This window comes from Dipteris shenzhenensis, chromosome 4 (assembly GCF_047967505.1).
Source record: "Dipteris shenzhenensis isolate YYH24624 ecotype China chromosome 4, Dip_SZ_1.0, whole genome shotgun sequence".
Taxonomy (NCBI): domain Eukaryota; kingdom Viridiplantae; phylum Streptophyta; class Polypodiopsida; order Gleicheniales; family Dipteridaceae; genus Dipteris; species Dipteris shenzhenensis.
Window position 1 is genome coordinate 42,378,938 of NC_141599.1, and position 22,300 is coordinate 42,401,237.

The 22,300-nt window shown below is 42.1% G+C and overlaps 1 protein-coding gene across 1 annotated transcript in view; it reads right to left on the bottom strand.

Moving 5' to 3' along the window:
* Positions 1–788: 788 nt before the first annotated feature.
* Positions 789–22,300, bottom strand: part of LOC147902889 (importin beta-like SAD2) — a 58,635-nt gene continuing 37,123 nt past the window's right edge. The window contains exons 14-22 of the mRNA XM_087374009.1: positions 13,574–13,772; positions 13,336–13,467; positions 12,057–12,160; positions 11,724–11,903; positions 7,468–7,607; positions 7,055–7,203; positions 6,556–6,707; positions 6,324–6,450; positions 789–1,536 (exon numbers count right to left, since the gene is read on the bottom strand). Coding sequence (XP_087230135.1) covers positions 1,388–1,536; positions 6,324–6,450; positions 6,556–6,707; positions 7,055–7,203; positions 7,468–7,607; positions 11,724–11,903; positions 12,057–12,160; positions 13,336–13,467; positions 13,574–13,772 — 1,332 coding nt within the window. The 3' untranslated portion in view covers positions 789–1,387. The remainder of the gene's footprint in view (positions 1,537–6,323; positions 6,451–6,555; positions 6,708–7,054; positions 7,204–7,467; positions 7,608–11,723; positions 11,904–12,056; positions 12,161–13,335; positions 13,468–13,573; positions 13,773–22,300) is intronic.

Below are 22,300 nucleotides of genomic sequence, written 5' to 3' on the forward strand. Positions count from 1 at the left end.
CTAGTCTTTTAGATTTGTAATTTACACAAGGGACCCTAGTCAACATTCCAAGTTAAACCTTATTAGTAGCACTTTTCTTGAACTAGTTAGTCGCTTCAGTAACATTACTCTTTATAATTCTCAATAATGGTAGCAAATAGCTTGTAATTCCTTTTCTTGCTCTCATTTGGAAGCAAAGGTTGCAATTTCTTGGGACACCCTTTACCAAGTATGATTAAATTAACAATATATAAACCTATCCATGTATTTCATTAACGATTGCTCTCTGAGTCTCTCTACTTACCGATCTACTCATTCTTTCATAGTTAAAGCTTCGTGGAGAAATATATTGTGACCCCAAAAGAGCATCTTCATATAAAATTACTTATCGCAAGACTAAGAAGCCAATCTCCAAAAGTATCATCTTTGTACAAAATTCCTTATCACGAGACCACATAGCCAACCTATTAGCTAACCAAATTTGCGATCAAACCTTCACCACATAATTGGCCTAGGAGTGCCTCTCTTTTACCATGGCCAAAAATTATGAGCTGTAGTCTTAAAATGAGGAGAGCTGGACAACTTATTTCCCAATTTCGTGCCTAACCAAGCACCCTTTTTTCTGGCATCCTCGAAGTTGCAATGGCCCTTTCAAGCTTAAGACTCTCCAAAATGGGCAGCCATTACAATTTCAAACTCAATCATTGTAGAGACTATCTAAAAGCATTTTTAGTGCCATTTTGAACAAAGTTGTATTGTCACACCTCAAATTTTATTAACTTGAATGAAGACCAAAGAGAGTGTTTGTTTCCCACGAGCCCACATCTGAAAGTATGGCAAGATTCTCATTTCAAAGAGATACCATCTTGCATAGTATACACAGCATACATTAATATTGATAGTACAGGTTTGATACTCCTAAGCAAGGTTCCACAAAGAGAGAGAGAGAGAGAGAGAGAATCCATATTGATTACTGCTAGAGTTGATATACGCTTGAAGAACTTGTTACAATTTTGGAGATGGAACCTGTATAACAATCTAAGAAGCAATTGACCTCGTATGCAACTTGTACACTTCGTGAACAATACAAATCGGGAAAATCTACATTTTGCTGACTTCAAAAGACAGCAATTATTGCTGCTCCTGATGGAGCAAAAGAAGCTGCAGAGACATCACATTGCTCGGCCGGCACAAGATGAGATGAAGATGGATTGTACAATGACTCAATGGGCTAGATGAAGTGTTTACAATCCCGCCAAATGAACTGTGGGAGGAGACAAGAACCTTTGTTTTTTGATGGATCCCTTAATTAAAGAATCTCTATTATTGTAAAAAAATGCCTATATGCTTATAGCCACGTACACGGAAATGTGTGGCTGTTGGAGAGATGTCATCGATGCCGCATATTCTAAGCAACACTTTTCTCAGCCAACTCCTTCTCAAGTGCTGTTCTCCTTTCTTCAGCATGCTGTGCAAGGCTGTGCGCCATAGCTTGATGCTGGAAGTCTAAAGAACGTGATAGGGCTTCAAACCTTCCGGGATCTGATGCTGACATGCCTGCAATTGAAAAGATGTATTGATCATCGCATTATGCAACCACATCAGAAATGAACTAACACATGGAAGTTTATAGCAGAACATTCAAGCAGTTTGCATTTGATCATAAATCGCTAACATGAATTAAGCTTTTGCATCTCATAATTTCAGGGCATACCATTACCCACGTTTTCATTGATTCATCAGTTTGGCGCCACATAACATCTAGTGACTCCAGCACATCCCAAACTTTGTTCTGTAAAGTTTTTTTTTTAAAGCATGCAGCGCACATGAGCATAAATACTAGAAAAGTGTACAAGTTTCACATCCTTTGCCAGTCATTGCAAGCCTATGTTCTCTGTGTCTCATCTCTTACATGCTCACCTTTATAACCCTTCCACTGTTTTTCTTTTATCAAGCAAGATAAAATTCAAGGTTGAATTCAGGAATAGTTCACCCACTGCCACAGCCAATACTACAGGTCCTTGTACTCTTAATTGTAACAGCAATTTGAATGATAACAATCATGATCTTCCACGCCTCAAGGCCAATAATGCATCGAAATATCATCCACCTTTGCAAACTGTGTTTATTAGGCCAGTATACCCATTTCAAAGATTAATTTTCAAACCTGGAGTTTTACATGGAAAATGATGCCACCCTGCCGAGGCTTCAAAGGGCTATTCTTCTAGCTGTATTTTAATGTGTCCAGATTCAATCTCCCCTCTTTCATACAACCAACCGTAATGGAGTGCTCATTCCCCCTAGAATTCTTCTCTCCATGCATGCATTCCAAATGTGATTGTTTGTGAATTCTAGACCCTGGTGAAACTAGGCTAGAAATCCACAAAGATGTTGGATAGAACGATCTCAACACCCTAGCTACTACGAAGGGTTCATTCAGTACTTTTATTGTTATCCTAGCGATCTATATACTATAATGTCATAGGTCTTCCAATATATAAAGGCCTCATGATGAACAAGATGTCTTAAACATCATGCAAACACAAGGTCCATTGCGGGCCCACGAAATAATTCCATTCCTATCATGGTTGCTAGCTTCTTCGACTCACGACTTTGAAGCTTCCTCCATGAAAGATGTTATCTTGTGGGCTGGTAGCCTTGTGTCCATCTGACCTTTCTTTGATTACTCTAACTGCCTTCTTTTCAAGAAGTCCCCTGTTGACAATGTGGCAATCCCTCTTGATGCACTCAAGGTCATGGGAATCGAAGCATGGTTTTTTCGCTATATGCCCTTCATCACTTCATCTAAATAATGACTAAACTTGTCCTTGTCAATGTCCTTTCTCTTGTTCCCATTCCTTCATTCCCAATCAACTTATGATGACGACTCGAAGTTCTCCTGGTAAATAGCATTATTGGTAAGAATCTTTTAAAAGTGTCATAACCCAAAGTCCAACTCAAAGGCAATGCCATAGTCCTTGGTCTTAAAGTCAAGCACTTGCCATTATAGCTCCATGACATAAAGTTTTCCTTGCTCCTTTCATCATGTTGGAGCTCAGGTGAAGCAGTTGGCCTCACTAAAAATCTCTTTCTAGCTTTGAGCCATGCTATAAACTCAATCTTTAATAAGGACATATATTGCAATGGCAAAATATGAGCGTTAAGCGTTAATCACCATGTAGAACTTAGTCCCACTCAAATGCATAGATGTGCTATTTCTACCATTTGTGCCACCAAAAAGCTGACCTTTCATTGCAGATGATAGGAATTTACAGATGGTGACGAATTTCAAGCACCTATCAAAATGTCATCATTGTGTGCGCATGCGTGCGTGCGTGCGTGCGTGTGTGTGTGTGTGTGTGTGTGTGTGTGAGAGAGAGAGAGAGAGAGAGAGAGAGAGTGTGTGTGTGTGTGTGTGTGTGTGTGTGAGAGAGAGAGAGAGAGAGAGAGACACACACACACACACACACATAGAATGTGTATATATGTAACTTTTTTGGCAGTCATATCATCGACGTAAAGTGCTTCGTCTACTTTCTGTTGATCATCTTTGCTCACCGAAGATGCATGGGGGATTGAATATTCTAAATTTCATATGCATGTTCTAGCTCATCAGGGAAAATGATGCTTTAGTTCATGCAAGGTGATCAGCCATGAGTGTACATGATGCGACATTTGCTTTTGCATTTGTCTACTCCAGCATTTGGTCACTGGAAGCTTACTCAATGGGATTTTGTCCTGGGTCACATTGATGGAAAGATTAAGAAATGCCCTTTTGTCACTCGCTAGTTTTTTTACGGCATATGCAGGTGATGTGCTTGATGATGCTCGTATGGTGTCATCTTTTCCTGCAGCAGTTAATCAGTTTGGCTTGGGACAGCATTATAGAACCCTATGGCACTTATTGCCGCAGATGCTTCACGACTTTCAGGCAGTCCCTCGTCTTGAGATTATGGACCGCCTCAAAGACTGGGCTCTTCACTCGAATGATCCTAGCTGATGTCACGGTTGCATCGTTGTAAAAGGTTTGGCTGCCCCCTCCTTGAGCTTTTGATCATGTGGATCGCATCTGGTCCATGACACGTGCTTCTTGGTGGTGAAGGAAAGGGTTCCAGCAAATTTGGGCTTGCAAACTCCCCCCTTCGTCAACAGAGTTTCTCATAGCATTTTGCTTGGGAGTTCTTCCATTTGGACAGATTTTGGCTCGCCAACATACCGCCTGACTACTTGTCGTCCTTGCGGGAATCATGCCTCATATATTTTGGCGTTGCCCTGATTCTCATGACTTCTTTGTTTTTGCTACAGCAGCGTCTTCAGACACGTTTTCCTAGTGCTTGCTTGCAAGCTGTTCTCTCTGTTTGGGGGGTTCATCCTATCAGGCAAGGGTATGATCTTTTATTTCATTGGGTTCGTTATTAGGCACTATGGACTCTATGGAAGGACCAAAACCATACGGTCTTTAGGGATCCATCCCTGGCTAAGTATCATTTCTTCCGAGCATCCCTATGCCAAACCTTCTTTGACTGCCTACATGCGCGGAACCTTGATTATCTCATCATATAATGAGATCGCCTGATGTTGTAGCTGCATGTCCCTTTCTTGGGAGACTGCCCTTAATAATATAATGACATATGGATTTCACCCCCCAAAAAAAAAGTGTGCACGTGCACGAGCACATGCATTCATACGAATATATGTGTGCACATGAGCTAATCACATATATTCGTACGCTCATGTGCACACATATGATAATACATGCACAAAAGAGAATAAAAGCAGAGATAATCATCAGTAGGGATGTTATCTTTGCAAAACATGACATCCTTTTGACGGCAATTGCGATACGATACCTGGATACTGCTGAGGACACTTAAAGAACAAGATGAACAGCAAGAGCAGGCAATGATCTTGAAAGCACACCCAAATTTTGAAGATGAGAAGCAAAAAGCACCCAAGAAAAATAAATCATCGGAAAATATTGAATGGCTTAACTTAGAGACGATAGTGATGAGGAGAGGGGTTTGAACAGCCAGCTGTCATGGCAGAGCAGCTAATGAAAAAAGACACCTAAAAAGCTATATCAGCTACCTATGTGGTATTGAAAGACCCTGGACTCTGGAGTACTCCATATTAAGAGACAAGCCTTAGAGCAGTCACAAAGGAGTTAGCAAGTCAGGTTAAAAGGAGGGGAAAGAGGAGAGAGAGCCAAGAACTTTCAAAGAACAGAACTATCGGAAAATATTGGAAGCAATGCCAGCCGAATCTGATGCCATCATGAAGAAAATAATTGTTAGCCTACCAGAAGAGAACACCATTGTTGGAAGTGGGTTTACACTATGAAACACGAGGCAGATGATAGCTTAACTTGGACAAAGTCAGGCTTGTTGCCGAAGGATTTGTTCAAAAAAAGGATTGGCTACTTTGAGACACTTGTACAAACCATTATGTGTCAAGTGATGAAGCCTAGATTAGGTTTTCAGGTTTAGGACCTCACAAGGATGAAACCCTCTGTATTTGCACATTTGGGAGTTCGATCAAGCACTCTTCTATTTCATCTTGTGTACACGACTGATTAGGGTTTCTTAACGTCTTCTAACAGTCTTCCTTCAGAATTTGTGTCTGCATATGTAGAGTTCAATCGAAGCTTAAGCTAGGTTGAGCCCTGGAGGCTAGGCTAGGCCTGCAGGAAAGGCCTTCCATGAAGCTATGTCAGCAGGGATGGGAGGTAGCGCAACATAGCAGCCCCTGTAGCAGCAGCACATGCAGAAGGGTGGGCAAAGGGACAATAACATAGAGGATGCCAGCAAGGGGGGTGTTATTCAATACAAAGAGAAAAAGGAGCAAAAGAACAGCAGCATAACAACCTCAACATGTCAAGACTATCATATACCCCGGATGTGAAGATTTACAATTTTTCATAATGAAGGATGGGCCATTCTGCGCGTTTTGTTTGCACTCTTCACAAAGATTTTTTTCTCAATTTTCAACTGCATATTCTTCACTATTACTTTTTGTTTGTCTGTCAAATCAATTTTCAATAATCCTCTGGCCTTTCACATTATCTGTGGTGCAAGTTGCAACATGCAATTCAACAGAACCAGTTCGCATTTTCCTTGAAGGTGGACCATGAGATGTGCTCCTTGAGGCTGAAGAAGAAACTCCCGGCTTTCATGATATATTTTCAGTGGTGACTAGGCTTTGTGCCTGCCTCTTACGTATATCCTTCCATAATGACAACACATTATGTGTGTTTCATGCTAGATTTGAGTTTCCACATGTTAGCATATGATACATATGACATTACAGATAAAAAAAGCAAGTACAAAGAAAATATGGAAGCCAACCTTTCATTATATCAGCAAAAAAGATGAATGGGTCAACATTGTCAATAGGTGCCTGAAATTCCTCATCATCCGTAAATTCGTCATCTGTTTCATCCTCGTCTTCAGCTCGTCTGTGGAATGCACTTGCCTGGCATTGCACATCCAAATATTGAGAGAAGACAAACATGAGAGCATTTTTACCCCAAAATTTGCAATGATAAAGACGGGCATGTTATGAGAATAGGGCACACACCCGTGCAGCTAGCGTTTGAAGCTTGTGACTGTCTACTTCATCACCATCCTCATCATCTTCCCCAATGTCCTTATCCCAGTTGTCCTCTTCATCAGACACCAACGCTTCGAGTTCCCCATCATCTTCAGTATCATTACCTTTCTTTTCTGACTCTATAATAAGGATTGTAGAGCCAAAATGTGCATGAGATCATAGAACACAAAGAAAAAAGGCACTCTCTAGATGGAAAACAAGATCCCTCTCATCTCAACAGCATATCAAACCTCCCAGTGTTGGCATATAAAAAAGGTTTGTCCTATGAGCTATCAAGAAGGATATCAGAATTCACAATTCTCTGCAAGCATCATTGCTAGCAAAATAAAAACCCGCAAAATCATGCATTTACTGTTAGGTCGATGATATTTACACATATAACTTTTTGTTAAAACCTAAGGTGTTTTGTAATGGCAGGAATTTCCATTTAAAAAATGCCCAAACTCCACATAGAACTTGCACTTGCCTGCCAGCTGTTCCTTGTAGGCGACAAGGAGCTTGAGAACCACCTGAAACACCTGATGAAGACCCGACTGCAACTCTTGAGGCATGAGTTCTGCTGGCACAGGGAGCAGAGATGCCAAGCCGAGAATGCACACCTTCTTATCATGCTCCCTATAGATCCAATCCCCAAACCATATGAGATTCTAAGATATAACTTCCAAACAAAAAAATAATCATCAATTTGGCAATAAATGGCATGGTGCCTCCTCCCCTAAAAGAAAAGTGGGCTGAAGTATATTTCACTTTGCATTTCATCTTCATAGCAAGGAAACTATTGATTGCAAATCCCAAAAACTTCTTCATTTAAGCTTTCCTACAACAACAGTCAGGTACTCATATTTTACACCAAATTAAGGCCACAATCTCAAATTTTACCTACGAAAATGGACAGGCTGACCACTTTTCTTTGTCTCATAAAGAAGCTGTAACCAAGCTTCAAATATCTCTGACGTGACTCCCATTTTTTGTAAAATGCTTAAAGCCAACCCTGTGTTGTAATAAAAGGCATTCGCAACCTGCCATCAACAGCAGCACTTTCTGTTAATGCTTTAGCAACCTCACCAACAAAGCTGTAAAAGAAACACCAAGATAAGTTCCCAAAGGTTATTATAAACAAAATGCATGGCCTGTTAATCAAAAGTCAACTCAACGTGCTGCAGGCATTCAACAATGCCATGTACAGCATGCACCACTCCCTATGATATGCTAGTCAGATCATCAAGCATTCAAGTTTCCTATACGACTGCTGCTAGAAGCCTTCTACCTCTTTGCACACCTTCTGCTACGAGCCCTTTCAAAGGTACTGCTGCAATCATTTTCAGAGCTATAACAAAACACTGCTCCATTGCTAGGTCCTTTTGCTGCACCGTTTGCTCTACTCTTTCGCTCTCAACACAAAAATGCCTCAAAGCCTTCCTTGACATATACCATACTGCAAGCTGCATTTTCTTTTCATCTGGGTAAGGGTGAAACTGGAAGTATACTTGCCACTTGTGCAACCAAGTGTCAACCAGAGAAACATTCCAAAGCAATCAAACTCCCAAAATGTAACAATCGGAAATTGGCCCCAATACATGCTGAAGGCATTTTTGTGTTTCGCATACCAGCCATATGGATAACAGGATTTTGCCTGGTGGTGCCCGCATAGCAGGATTCTGTTCACAAGCATATGAGATTTCCCTCGTAAGGGCAACTGCGGGCTTCCTTCCACTGTAGGCTCTTCACCCAATGATTAGTCATTTTACCATCAGATCTTTTTCAGGCCCATCCCACCATTTCTATCTTCTTTCAGGGAAATTATTTCAATTTTTGCACGTTGGTCATGTTCAGTATTTACCCTTCCTCCTCCCCTCCTTTTGATAGGGGTTTCCAGACCTGAGCTACTGCAGGTTCACGATAATCAACCTATGTGAATTCAAAATAAAACCCAGCATCTTTAGTACAGTATCTAACAAAGTGAAACAAGTTGTTGACTCCCTCTCAGCAAAGACTGCCTCCTTATCTCATAGGAAAAGCACCCAGCTGCATCCGAAGAACCAATGGGCCTCAGTCTTGACCTTCTGAGAGTTGAATATCACGCATGCAATCCATTCTGGAAGGGTGATCCCTCAGTTTCCCTCACTTCTCCATATTTGTGATAAAGTTCTGAGCTTACCCAAGACAATGGTAAAAGTAACAGGTGGATTTAAAGATATCCAAGTCTCTGAGCCAGCCTCTGTGACCTCAAGAAAGTGCTCTCTACAGAACTTACAAGTTGTAGGAAGCATAGTGGAGGGCTCAGTCCAAGACTGAGAGGTATGGGATTTAAAAGGTTTGACCTGATGACATACTTCCTCACCTGGGTAGATGGGCATATTGTCAAAGCATCTAGCGGGTACTGGTGATATATCCAGTCTATCAGACTAGGGTGTAGATCGGCCCATTGTCAAAGCGTCTAGGGGATATATCCAGTCTATTGGCCTAGTCTAAGGAACCATGATATCGCACTTTGCACACTAAGACCTCTGGCCCTCCATTGTGTGAGCTAGGTCATTACCAAGGGGCAATGAGCCATGGTTTGCACACCAGGTGATCCCCCTAAACTCCCAACTTCATGATCTGTTATGAATGATGAAGCAAACCACTATGACCTTTAGCCTTCTGTTATATCCCTTTCTTCAACCCATTGCTAGCACTTCATGCCACACTTCTAGAATCGCCTTAGTTGAGCACCAATGATGATGAATGATGCTGAGGGTGTTGATGTCTCAATGTCACAGTACAATTCTATGTAGCAGTATATACAGAGACTCAAACAAGAAGCAGAAATAGAACCGCCAAGCTTCCTAATACTTTGGAGGTTTACATTTCAGTAAAAATGAAATAATCTAGTCAAAATTATCTATATTGCATAAACGTTATGGTCTGCACCCTGATTCAAGCTGAGAGGAAATGGTATAGAACCACCAAGCTTTTTTTACTTTGTAGAACTCGCACTTCAGCGATGCAAATTACATAACTCCGTCAAAGTAACTAAGAGTCTCTTGACCACAAACAAAAGACTGCTTTACCTGCTGTAGATGCAGTGCACCTTTAACCCAAATCGCATCCTCTCTCAACATACAGTACGGTATTGCATGGTTGTCCCTTGGAATGATATCGAGTATCCATAGTGTATCGTTCAGAGGAGGCAAGCAACTGCTGGCAGGTGCTCACTCCTCCAGCAGCTTGTACAGTAGTATGTGAGTCCATTTGACTTGGGTGGATTTTGGAAGACATGAACATTCTTTTAAAAGAAGCAACTGCAATCCTATGTGACAACCAGAGTTGCATTACGATTTTGATGGACCCTCTATTTGATGCTCGGATAAAGCATGTTGAGGTTCAGTATCAAGTCATTAGGGAGGTGATTTTGGACAAGCAGGTTGAGCTCATTTACTGCAGCAAATGGCTCCTATTTATTCACGAATACTCACTGTGGATGTGGGCCCACAATTTTTTTCTTTTTTCTTTCTTTTTGTGTTGTTGTTGAGGGGGGTTTGTATCATCATTGCCCCACCTTTGAGCTCCCATATGAGGACACACCAGGGTACGCATAAGGGGAGAGTGGAGGCTGCACAGACCCTAGACCTAGAGCTGAATATGGATGCACTACCGCAGCACTACTTTGGCAGAGGTATGGCCTATTTAATATTAATAGGCCACACCTAGGCCCCTGGATGTTAGTTTTGTCCCCGATCTGCCACCTTGGTCGGCCTGTTCCCTGTATGGTCTGGTCAATTCGACCCTGGGTTGGATCACCTACTTTCTAGGCTTGTTGGCCATTTTGGCTGCTCCTCTTGTCTTATGTAAAGGGCTATTTGGGAAGCCTTAGCCCATGCACTAAGGAGCAGTAGAAAAGCCTCTTCAGCCCTCTATAGATCCATCCTTTATTTTGGCTGTAGATAGCCCAGCACATAGCTGGATGATTGTACTTCTACCTTGAGCAGATTTTACCACGTTTCGAGGAAGGATATACTTTATGCCGTTCATTTCCAGATTAGTCGGTTCGTCTTTAGTACTAGGTTTTAAGTTATTCGAGTATGGACATACTGTTGAGAGCATTATTTCCTGGACCCATCAGGAAAACTCTTGTCAATATATTGTTTATTTAAGTGGTTGGAGGGTCTGTGAACTTACAGGATGAACGCTTCTCGAATCACAGTTCAAATTCGACTGGTTGCCAAATACAGCAGAAGAACAGCTAAAAGATATCAATATCTCCGAGCCCAAATCTAGGGGCCTATGTGTGGCCTATAAATAGGCCAATACCCCTGCCAAAAAATCTGTTTGCAGCTTCTGCGTCCATATTCAACCCTGGATCCAAGCGTCTGCACCTTATGCCTAGAATGGTCTACTCCCCTCTATCCTCCTCTTATGGGGGCTCACAGGTGGGTTATCACCTCTAACACAAACAGAACATAATCAAACCATCAAAGTTTGTAAAGTTCATTCGAAAAGGAATAACCCTAAGGTTGGTAAAATGCCAAACCTTCTCTTGAGCTAAAGGTCACAAGAGATGACAGGAAAAATATCTTGAGACTCCCTTACAGGAAGAATAATCAAGAAGAGATCAAATGAGAACGAGTTTAGGGAAGTAAGAGAAAGCAGGGCAAGGGCAGGAACAACAAAAGACAAGTGACGCAGGAGCAACGGGGAGGTAGCAGAAAGAGAGAAGCAGCACTGGAGGACCGGGTGGAACTGAGAGGACCAGAGACGCAAAAGAGCTTAGAAGAAATAAACCCTATGAGTTAAAAACAGATCTCAAGGCAGATGGAAACAACAAATCAGTAAACCGTAAACCAGTGCTTGCCCTTAATGTGCAATGATGGATCCTCAAAGGGTTTACGACATTTGATCAGGTCTGGCCATTTGAAAAGAACTTCTGAAATACAAATTCCTGCTTAAAAGTACATAGAATTTCGCTGCATAATCACCCTTTATTAGTGTGCAATAATGAAAATACCTGCTGATATATTTTGCAGTCAGCAGAAGGCATCAAAACAATTCAATTTCAAAAGGGAAAAATGAATCAGATGTACAAATGCTCCCTGTACAGCTTTTACAAAGAAGCCTGTAGCATAGATTGAAATGACAAACCAGAAGCAACTCACCACTTCAATCAGCAAATCTTTCAAATAATTCTTTTTTGTTCTCCGTAGTCTATCTATAGTAATTCTCAGGTAAGGTTCAATCCATTCATCGACCCTTCCCTTGCAATTCTGCAACACTGCTTCGATTAGCTTTGGTGCAGACTCTATGTCACCATCTTCCAGATTCTGCTCTGCAAACACCTAAAAATCAAGTCTAAACATCAACGTAACATCAATCCAAAACACGCAAACTCTGCATGCTATCATTATTCTTAAAATCGTGAATCCACACTGAAAGGCTTGATCACCTGACAAAGTCATGTGCTCATTTACAGGAAGCTCCTCTTTTCTTACCCGAGAGATCATTTTGAAGAGACTTTGTTGATAGTCGGGTTCTTTACAGGACAGAAAGTGCTCGGTGCTCCTTGAGATATAATTGTCCAAAGGCACGAGAATATCTGTAAAAATTAGAGGCACAGAAAGAAATAGCCCAGAACCTTAGGCATGTAAAAAACGAACAACAATGACACACACAGAGAGGGAGAGCTTCAAAGCTCACGAGGATAAATTCCTCCACGATTGTGCATAAAACCTCCAAACTAACTCAGTTTGGAATCATAAAACCTCCAAACTAACTCAGTTTATAAAGAACGATCAAACAAGTCTCAAAGGAAATCAATTGTTGCATGGACTCAGGTTCACGCCCATAATGCTTTGTTGCAATATGGTGCTCCAGTATGTCTAAGTTGGATTTTGAATGACTTGGTGTGAGTTGTATGAATCAAAGTTTTTTTGACTCCTCTAGGAGTGTAGAGGAGAAGTGCATTCAGATCTTGCTTGAAACTTTTGATTTTATTGTACCATATAAAAAAAGATTTGAATGATTTGAAGTCGTGCATAGGAAAAGCTTGTTTCACAACTCTTCAGTTGCAAATGAGGGAGACAGAGACTGACACGGAGTGGGACCAAAGCACACACGATTGAGGTCTGACATATCTCAGCTCTCCTCAGAGGAGATCGCCAGAGCAAGACAGCCTGACAGATGCAGATCCAGGATATCTTCACAACACATCGAAGAGCTACCACGGTGCGGGTTCCGATTTCTGAGTCTCAGACCTCAGCTTACATTTGAGTTTTTTTGTTTGAGCTTTTGAGCTTCGTATCTTAGCATAGCATCCAACAAAAGAGCCTTAGCGTATGTGTGTGCTCAAGACTGAGCTACAAGCGTACAAGAAGTGGGGCGTAGGAAGGAACACGAAGAGAGGATGGTATCACCTACTTAAATAGCTCAACCTAACCTGGAATGTCCATTTGGGCCGGAATAACATGACAAAGGTCTGGAATCGTGTAGCAGTACTCATAAGAAGAGGCTCTATTTCTTCCAGCATCAATTGGACCCAGAATACATATACAAATTGTAATTTCTTATAGAACAAGCGAACAAAGGGAAGAGTAGAGAGTTTGACAAGAATACAGCGCCATCGTAACGATGGCAAGAAAAGCCCACGAGGCAAAGATGGAAAACACAGCATCCATAAAGACTTTCAACAATATAAAAAGAAAAAGAATAATGACTAAGAGAAGCATTTATAAAGTCTCCCAGAATAATGGAACAAGAAGGGGGATAACCTACTCTCAAAAAAATCTATAGCCCAGTCTTCCACTGCTGAAACCATCAGTGGCCAAAGACTCCACATATTTTTGGATATGCTTGGAGAGAAATAAGTCATGTACGATACTATTTCCAAAATTTCTTCAAAGACATCTGCAGATATCATACATATAATAAAGTTAAGACTCCAAAATTTAAAGGGAACCTAGCAACAATGGGAACATGTGCTTTCAACATTAGAACTGGGAGCCAGGCATACCTTGCCCATCTGTTGTTAACATTCTCTGCATAATTGGAAGCAGTGTCGGCTCCATCTGAGGAAACAAGTGTGGTAGTCTGCTGACTGACTCAAGAATAGTGCTGATCGCCCGCAAGCATCCAACAGCAGCCAATGCCCCTGAATCATCCTCATCCTCGTCTGTTTCAGAAGATCGTAAGCACTTCCAGAAAGCTGCAGCCTACATAACCACATGAACTCCAGTAAAGGACCAATATGCATAATTATGCGCAACAAATATACAAAACGTAGCCAACACATTGTCAATAACCTCTTTTTACATTAATATGACAGATGGAACTGGGAAAAAGTTATGGGAAAGAATGGAAGCCCCTCTAGAACTAAGGGCTGCTACAGCCAGATTGTATGAAAGGGTCCTCGCCTACTGTTAGAATTATTATTATAATTCAGCAGTGACCAATGTAATGTAATAAGGTAAGTAAGGGGCACTTTTCCCTCATTTAGAGGTTTTTCCCCCCTAACCACAGTTAGTTCACTAACTACGGTTAGTGAAGGATAAGGTTTTGTCACTTAGACAAAACCCATCCCACTTCTTGTAACAGACACTTCTTCTATAGCAAGTACTACGTTCAGCTCTCTTGCTTCCTGCTCTCTCACTCTCTCGTTTCTAACATTTGGTATCGGGGCAGCAAGATCCTGCTCTTTTGCTTTCTAGCCTGCAAGCTTCCTGCTCCTAACTTCCTGCCCAGCTCCCTGCTCAACAGCCCCTTACAGCCGTACAGCCCACGCTTCAATTCACGAAGCTCACGCTCCTGCTGTCCGTACTGTACCTGCGCCGTACTACTTGTTCCATACAGATCTGTGTCGATTGTCCGTACAGCTCGTCGTCAGCAGCTCGTCGTCCGTACAGTTTACCATCCGTACAACGTACATACTGCAGGCATCATTTCTTCCATACTCATCGGTACGCTGCTCCTGCGCTGCTGTCCGTACAAGTCGTACGGAGTATTCCGTACATCTGCCGTACACCTGCTGTCCATACCGTCGTACCTTCCGTACAGTCGTCGTACAAATTCCGTACACACCTGCCGTACATCCGCACAACTATCATCCGTACTCCATACAGTTAATCGTCCGTACAACGAGGCAGTACTCAGTCCGTATCTTGTACGAAATTCGTACTATCAGTTCCGTACAAGTTGAAAGCGTCCGTACACTCCTATTGCAAGGCCTTCTGTGCAAGTTTTATTCTTGCAAGTACTCTAGCAATTGGTTTTTTGGCAGGCATTGTTTGCAGATAACCATTTTTTTGGCTTAGATCTTGCAAAAATTTGGGGCATTCTGTATTTCTGGACAGACATTGCAGTTGGGTTGCAGGTTGTCCAAGAAATTGGGGTTTTTGCAATTACATTGCAATTTTGCAATGAAATTTGGGGCTTTTGCAGGTACACTGCAATTTGTGCAACATTTGGGGCTTTCAGACCATTTGCCCTCTTTTGTATGCAATTTCCCACAAGAAATTGGGGCTTTTGCATTTGGGTTGCAATTTTGCAGTAAAAGGGCAGTTTGGAAGTTTGCAGACACTTTTGGACTCAGTACGAGTCAAATTGCAGACTTTTGCCACCTTTTGCAAATTCTATTTGCAGATTTTTGGGCATTGAGCAGAGCATTGTGGTGCATTTTGAGCCTTTGACAGGCTGTGATATTATTTGTCACTGTGGGCATATTTTTCTTTGCAGATTTTACTTGTGCATCTTACATCCCAGGAAGGGATTTTACTTGTTCAGTTTGCTGTATTTATGAGTTTATCTAGCAAAAATGGCACAGAGCAACTCAAATGAGGTGTTTGGGGTTCTCACACAGGAGGATAAGTTGGATGGCACCAACTACTCCTTGTGGAGTTTCATGGTTCGAAATATCTTAGTTGGCAAAAATCTATGGGATTATGTCAATGGAGATGAAGAAAGACGAGATACAACGCCTATACCTGTCACTCCTACAACTGGAGGCAGGGGTAGAGGTACAAATACAGCACAGGTGATTGGAGCAACCGCTCCAGGAGCTCCCACAGCAGAGCACAAAAGATGGGACTCTAGAGATGCACAAGCTCTTTCAGTAATTTCTCTTTCTGTCAAGAGGTTCATTATACCTCATATTCGGTCATACAAGACATCTATGGCAGCTTCGGTAATACTGGAGAGTATGTTTGCAGCAAGAAACGATGCCAGAGTTTCCTTTCTAAAGCGAGAACTTTCCCATACACATATGGAGGAGGGAGATTCCATGAATTCTCACCTCACGAAGCTTCAGGATCTCAGGGAACAATTGCTGAACATTGATGAAGTCATTCCGGATTCAGAGATGATCTCCAACACTCTGAACTCTCTTCCTGATTCCTATCTCGATTTCCACACCTCGCTGAATTTGTCATTGAGAGGGGGCAGCAATCCTCTCTCCTTTCATGAGTTGGTAGGACTTCTGTTGCAGGAGGAACAAACACGCAAAAATATGGCAACCCGCGCTGGCGAGTATGCTATGCTCTCTAAGTTCAAGCCCAAGGGTAAAGGGCAGCATAAGCCACAATGCCCATCAGCCCACACATCAGCATAAAGCTGATTCTGGACAGCCTTCTTATAAGGCACAGGGTGATACAAACAAGCAGAAATAGAAGGGCATCTGTCATTATTGCAAGAAGCCAGGTCATTATATTGGAGAGTGCAAGAAGCGCATAGCCAAAGAAAAGAAAAGGGATTCCGGTATGGCTGTATCAGATGCATCAGGTCCACATTGCCATGATGGAGGAGATGTTGCAGCCAACTTGGTTGAAGAGCACTATGCCTTTTTTACTTGCACTTCAAATTTTTCAGTGGGTAGTTCAGATACTACAGCCACTAATGATGATGACCCATATGCTTTTTTGACTTGCAGTTCCTTCAAAGGATGAATGCTCTTTCAGTGTTGATGAAACACTACATACTTGGTATTTTGATAGCGGTGCTTCAAAGCACATCACTTCCAAGAAAAATCTGTTTGTAACTTTGCATTCTTCACCCACCAAGAAGAAGGTCACTTGTGCAAATAATTCTTCACATTCAGTGTGTGGAGTGGGAGACATTATTCTCACATCGACTAATGGCACAGATTTCAGAATATCAGATGTACTCTATGTGCTAGGTATAAAGAAGAATTTGCTTTCAGTGTCCTCACTCAATAGAGGAGGATTTCAGGTTGTTTTTTATGATGACAAGTGTGCAGTCAGAGACAAAGAAAATGAATATGCTTTGAGGTTGTCTAGCACTTTGTATCGGGGTCTTTTTCAGCTTGATTTATATGAAAAAATATCCCATCTTGCATTATCAGTTAGCACTCCCACTGCTGCAATGCACAATGCGGAGTTATGGCATGCCAGGTATGGGCACATGAGCTATGGCAGCTTAATGACACTTCAGAGGCATGAATGAGTTGATGCATTACCTCCTTTGGAGTCGCCTCCTCCTCGTGCATGTGAAGGTTGCATTCTTGGCAAAATGCATAGGCTTTCCTTCAAGAAGGATGGTGCAGTGAAAGCTACAGGAAAATTGCAGCTTATTCACAGTGATGTCTGCAGTCCCATGAGGACACCTGCTTTTGGGGGTTATCTCTATTTTGTTACATTCATAGATGACTTTACCAACTACACTTGGGTCTATGGTCTCAAGGCAAAATCAGAGGTGTTTATGCATTTCAAACACTTTGTGGCTGTGGTTGAAAATGAGACAGGACGCAAGGTGCAGACACTTCGCACAGATCGAGGGGGGGAGTACATGTCTCATGAATTTGAGACATTTCTGAAAGAAAAAGTCATTATGCATCAGCTTACAGTGAGGCTAACACCTCAACAAAATGGCAAAGCTAAGCGGAAGAATCGCACCACCATGGAAATGGATAGATGCATGCTCACAAGTAAGAAGTTGCCTCACAGGTTCTGGCTAAAAGCCCTCATGTGTGCCAACTATATTTTAAATCAGGCTCTTACAAAGGCTTTGAAGACAATCACTCCCTATGAGGCATGGCATGGGAGAAAGCCTTCAGTGGACTACTTCAGAGTTTTTGGTTTTGTTGCATATGCCCACGTGCCTGTGGAGTTCAGACACAAGTTGTCAAATAAGGCACTAAATTGCATTTTTGTGGGATATAGCTCACAAAGCAAAGGCTATCGTCTCTACAATCCTGCTACACGCAAGATTTTTGTCGGTAGAGATGTCATATTCTCTGAAAATTCTGCACATACAAATGCTGAATTTCAGATTCCGGCCTCTTCAGATGATGTGTTTGAGGGGATGCTTCCTATAGCATTTGGTTCCCCCGCTGAAAATCAGAATTTACAGCAACTTCCGCCAGCTCCACAAGTACAGATTCAGCCCCAAGCTGAATTGGTACAACCTCAGGGTGTGGATGAAGTTGTCAGGCAAGAAATTCAAGAGATACACGCAGCCAAAACAGTCCCGCATCGGTTGCTTCAGACTCTTAGGGAGAGTAGGCTTGAAGCTCCATTGCCTGGCAGAACTCGTAGTGCAGTAAGGCACATGGAGGGAGCTCATTTAGTCGAATCAGCTTATGCAGGTACTCTTCTTGATGAGGAGGAGCCTGAGACATTTAAAGAAGCAAAAGATAATGTGCATTGGATGAATGCCATGCACGATGAGTTGCAGTCCATTCATAAAAATCAAACTTGGGATGTTGTGGATTTGCCACCAGGTAAGAATGCCATAGGTACACGGTGGGTTTTCAAAGTCAAAAGAAAGCCAGATGGGTCCATTGATCGGTACAAGGCAAGGCTGGTTGCCAAAGGATATGCTCAAAAAAAGGGCATAGATTATGAGGAGACTTTTGCTCCTACATCCAGGATGACAACCATCAGGTCAGTTATAGCCATGGCTGCAAATTTTGAATGGAATGTTCATCAGTTGGACATTAAAACAGCTTTTCTTAATGGAGACTTGTTGGAAGAGGTTTATGTCAAACAACCTCCGGGCTTTGAAATTTCAGGAAATGCAATTCAGGTATGTAAGCTGAATGAAGCTTTGTATGGGCTGAAACAGGCCCCACGTGCATGGTATGCCAAAATTGATGCCTTTCTGACTAGCAAGGGGCTGCACAATAGTCCAACTCAGAGCACCCTCTACATCAAGAAGGATGGGGGGGATATTCTGGTCATCATTCTTTACGTAGATGACATGCTACTCACCGGATCAAATGAGGAAGTAATTGCAGATTTCAAGGCCCAATTGAAAGCTACATTTGATATGTCAGACTTGGGCTTGTTACATTTCTTTTTGGGGATCCAGTTTATTCAAGAGAAACGTGGCATTGTTATGTCTCAGTCCAAGTATGCTCAAAAGCTCTTGGACAGATTCAACATGCATGATTGCAAGCCTATGTCCACTCCCATGGAAGCCGGGGCTGAAGCTTACAATGCATGATGCGGGTGATTTAGTTTCTTAGGTGAGCAGGTATATGCACAACCCAAAGATTATGCATTGGCAGGCTGTAAAACGCATCTTCCGTTAATTGCAAGGTAAAAAGTATTTTGGCTTGATGTTTCCCAAGGGGGGTGACTTGCAGATGCATGCTTACAGTGACTCAGATTGGGCTGGAGACTATAATACTAGGCAGTCCACCAGTGGGAATTGTTTCTTTCTAGGACATGCTTGCATTTCTTGGTTGAGCAAGAGACAATCTACAGTGGCTACCTCCTCATGTGAAGCTGAGTAAAGGGCAGCTTTCACAGCGACAGTTGAATGTGTTTGGCTGTGTCGTTTATTTGCTGATCTTCATCTTTCATTGGAGGGTCCTTCTCCGATTCTCACTGATAGTTAGAGTGCTATAGCCGTGGCAAAGAATCCTGTGTTTCATGCTCGCACGAAGCACATTGAGATTCACTATCACTATGTCAGAGAGAAGTTGCATGCAGGAGAGATCAGTATGATCTATGTGTCAACACATAACAATGTTGCAGACATCTTCACCAAAGCACTTCCACGTGAAAAGTTTGAGGCATTTCGTAGTGCCCTGAACTTCTATCCTTTTGGTGATTGATCATTTCCTTGTACATGACATTGGCACTGGAGGGGGGTGTTAGAATTATTATTATAATTCAGCAGTGACCAATGTAATGTAATAAGTAGGTTAGGGGCACTTTTCCCTCATTTAGAGGTTTTTCCCCCTAACCACAATTAGTTCACTAACTACAGTTAGTTCACTAACTACGGTTAGTGAAGGATAAGGTTTTGTCATTTAGACAAAACCCATCCCACTTCTTGTAACAAACACTTCTTCTATTGCAAGTACTACATTCAGCTCTCTTGCTTCCTGCTCTCTCACTCTCTCGTTTCTAACACTCTCTGGACTCTTCATAGATAAACTAGAGGAATAAATAAGACAAAAGGGCGGAGGTAGCATCCAGATTGCAGGATATGTGGTCTTATTGCTTATCTATACAGATGATGTAGTTGTTTTTGCCAAAAATGCAGCTCAGCACCTCAATGTTCTCTTAATTCCTGTATGAAGGTAAGCTAGAAAGTGGTGAAATTTTACAAGTATCTGGGACTGGATTTTGAGGGCAACTACAAATGAAAACTATGTGTAGAAAAGAGGATACTAAAGGTTTGTTTATCTTACAAAACAAATGCAGGAAATCAAATATTAGGAATTGGAATACGAGGAAATTCCTTTTTCAGGCTCTTATGCAGCTAGTGGTACTGTATGGATGTCAAGTATGGGGCACAAATCTGGTAAAACAAAAAAGGAAAAAAATAGAGAAAGGTTCCTAATAGAAGAGCTAGGGGTAAGAGTGCCAGTTCCCTATCCCATAATTTTGGCAGAAACTGGAATGCTATCTCGTGAGGGTGAAGCAATATGTCTCTTGGTCTCTTATATGCTCAAACTGAAAAAAATGGACAGCAATAGAATCCCTTACAAAGCAAAAGAAGCCACAAGAGAAAAAGGATGGTTCAAAGAGACACATAACCGGCTGGAAAGGTGGGATATCTCAAGCCAAAATCTGGCTGGAAAGGTGGGATATCTCAAGCCAAGATTTACCTCTGAAGAAAGGGGCCATAAGGGACTTTGTGCAGCAAAAAGTGGTGGCCACTTTGTGGAGAGGATGTAAGGGGAATATGGAGTTTTGCAAGAAAGAGATCAACCCCATGCTAGCATACAATGAGCAGCAAGGGGAATACTTCCATGTACAAGAGACAAGCTAATTGCAGATTTAGAGTCAGCTCCCATGACATGGAGGTAGAGACTGGTAGAGGGACGGACTTGCCCAAGTAGGAGAGGCTCTGTAAAATCTGTGAGGACAGTTTGATTGAGGACGGCATCACTTTACGTAGCGGTGTCAGGGATATTGGCAATCAAATTCGCACAAGATATGCAGACGGCGCTACCAAACGATCTCATGACCTTTCTCTCCCTCCTAGCACGACAGGTTGGAGCTACATTGATCCAGATGGTAATTCATAGGAGCAAGTACTGACCACCGCAGGGGTGTCTTAACGATCCTCAGTCTTTCACTGGAGACTGGGTGGCTCGTAGGGATAACAGCTCTCTCTAGAGGCATATACGTCCATTCTCTTTGTTACTAGTTTCCATTTTCAGTTCTACATGTTTGTAATTTTGTTTCATTGTCTCAGTAACTTTAGACTGAGTTGGGTAGGTTTACTTATCCTAGTGCAGATTGTTGTTTATGTCTTGTCTAGCGGAGTTATTTCTAGAACTCTATAGACCTTGTATTTTGTACTTGCGTTTCTCTCAGTCCCATAGATCCTAATGGGTCTCCCACGGACTTTAATACAAGCATTTCATTTCATTTCATTCATTCCCCCATTCTTGCTTTGGCTACCTTGCTTGATCTTATCAAAGAGGAAACGTTGTTGACAAAAACAAGATTTTCCTCGATAGCATGAAATAAACATTAAGAGGCAACATTATATTTAAAAACCCTTAACAAAATGGTAACACCATGACAAATTTCAATCCATCATTATAAGGCTTCTTGCATTCCTCTGAATTTGATGCGGCTGTTTCATCTTCCCTAAATGATCATAGAAATGTTGGCTGACAAACCAGTATTTTGCTGTTAGATTAAAAACCCTTGACAAAAGTTAAGGGAAACAACTGGTGACTTCAGATCCCTCATTAGCATTCCTGTGAATTTTATATGGTTTCAACTTCATTCTCAGGTGGGTCCGTGACGTTCACCACATGATATCTTCCTGGCCAACTTGGCCAGTCCCATGGGACAGTCACATTCCAAGCCCAACACATGTGGCAGGACCAATGAAAGGGATTGCCCCAGCTCTTCCTTGATAAACAACATTATGCATTTGCTTTATAGATGGACATCTAAGCTTGAGCTTCATCAATGCAGCTCAATATTTCTCCTTGGATATTTGGACACAAAGCAATATCAATCCAATAATGAACATTTCTCTTGAGTTCAAAGATGGTCACAGGTCACTCATCACATCTTTGTTGGAATGGTCACCTCCCCATCTGTAAGCCCCCATATGAGGAGCGCATGAGGGAGGTGGACCTAGGGATGTATAGACTGCCACATGGGCAGCACATGAGCTCTCATATGGACAGCACAAGAAACCTTGTGCAGGAAAGATGGCGGGGGCATGTAGCCCTGGATCTGGCCTGGCAAGATAGAGCTTCATGGTAGGCGTACGGCCTGCAACAGGGCCCTGTGAAGGGCACGATGAC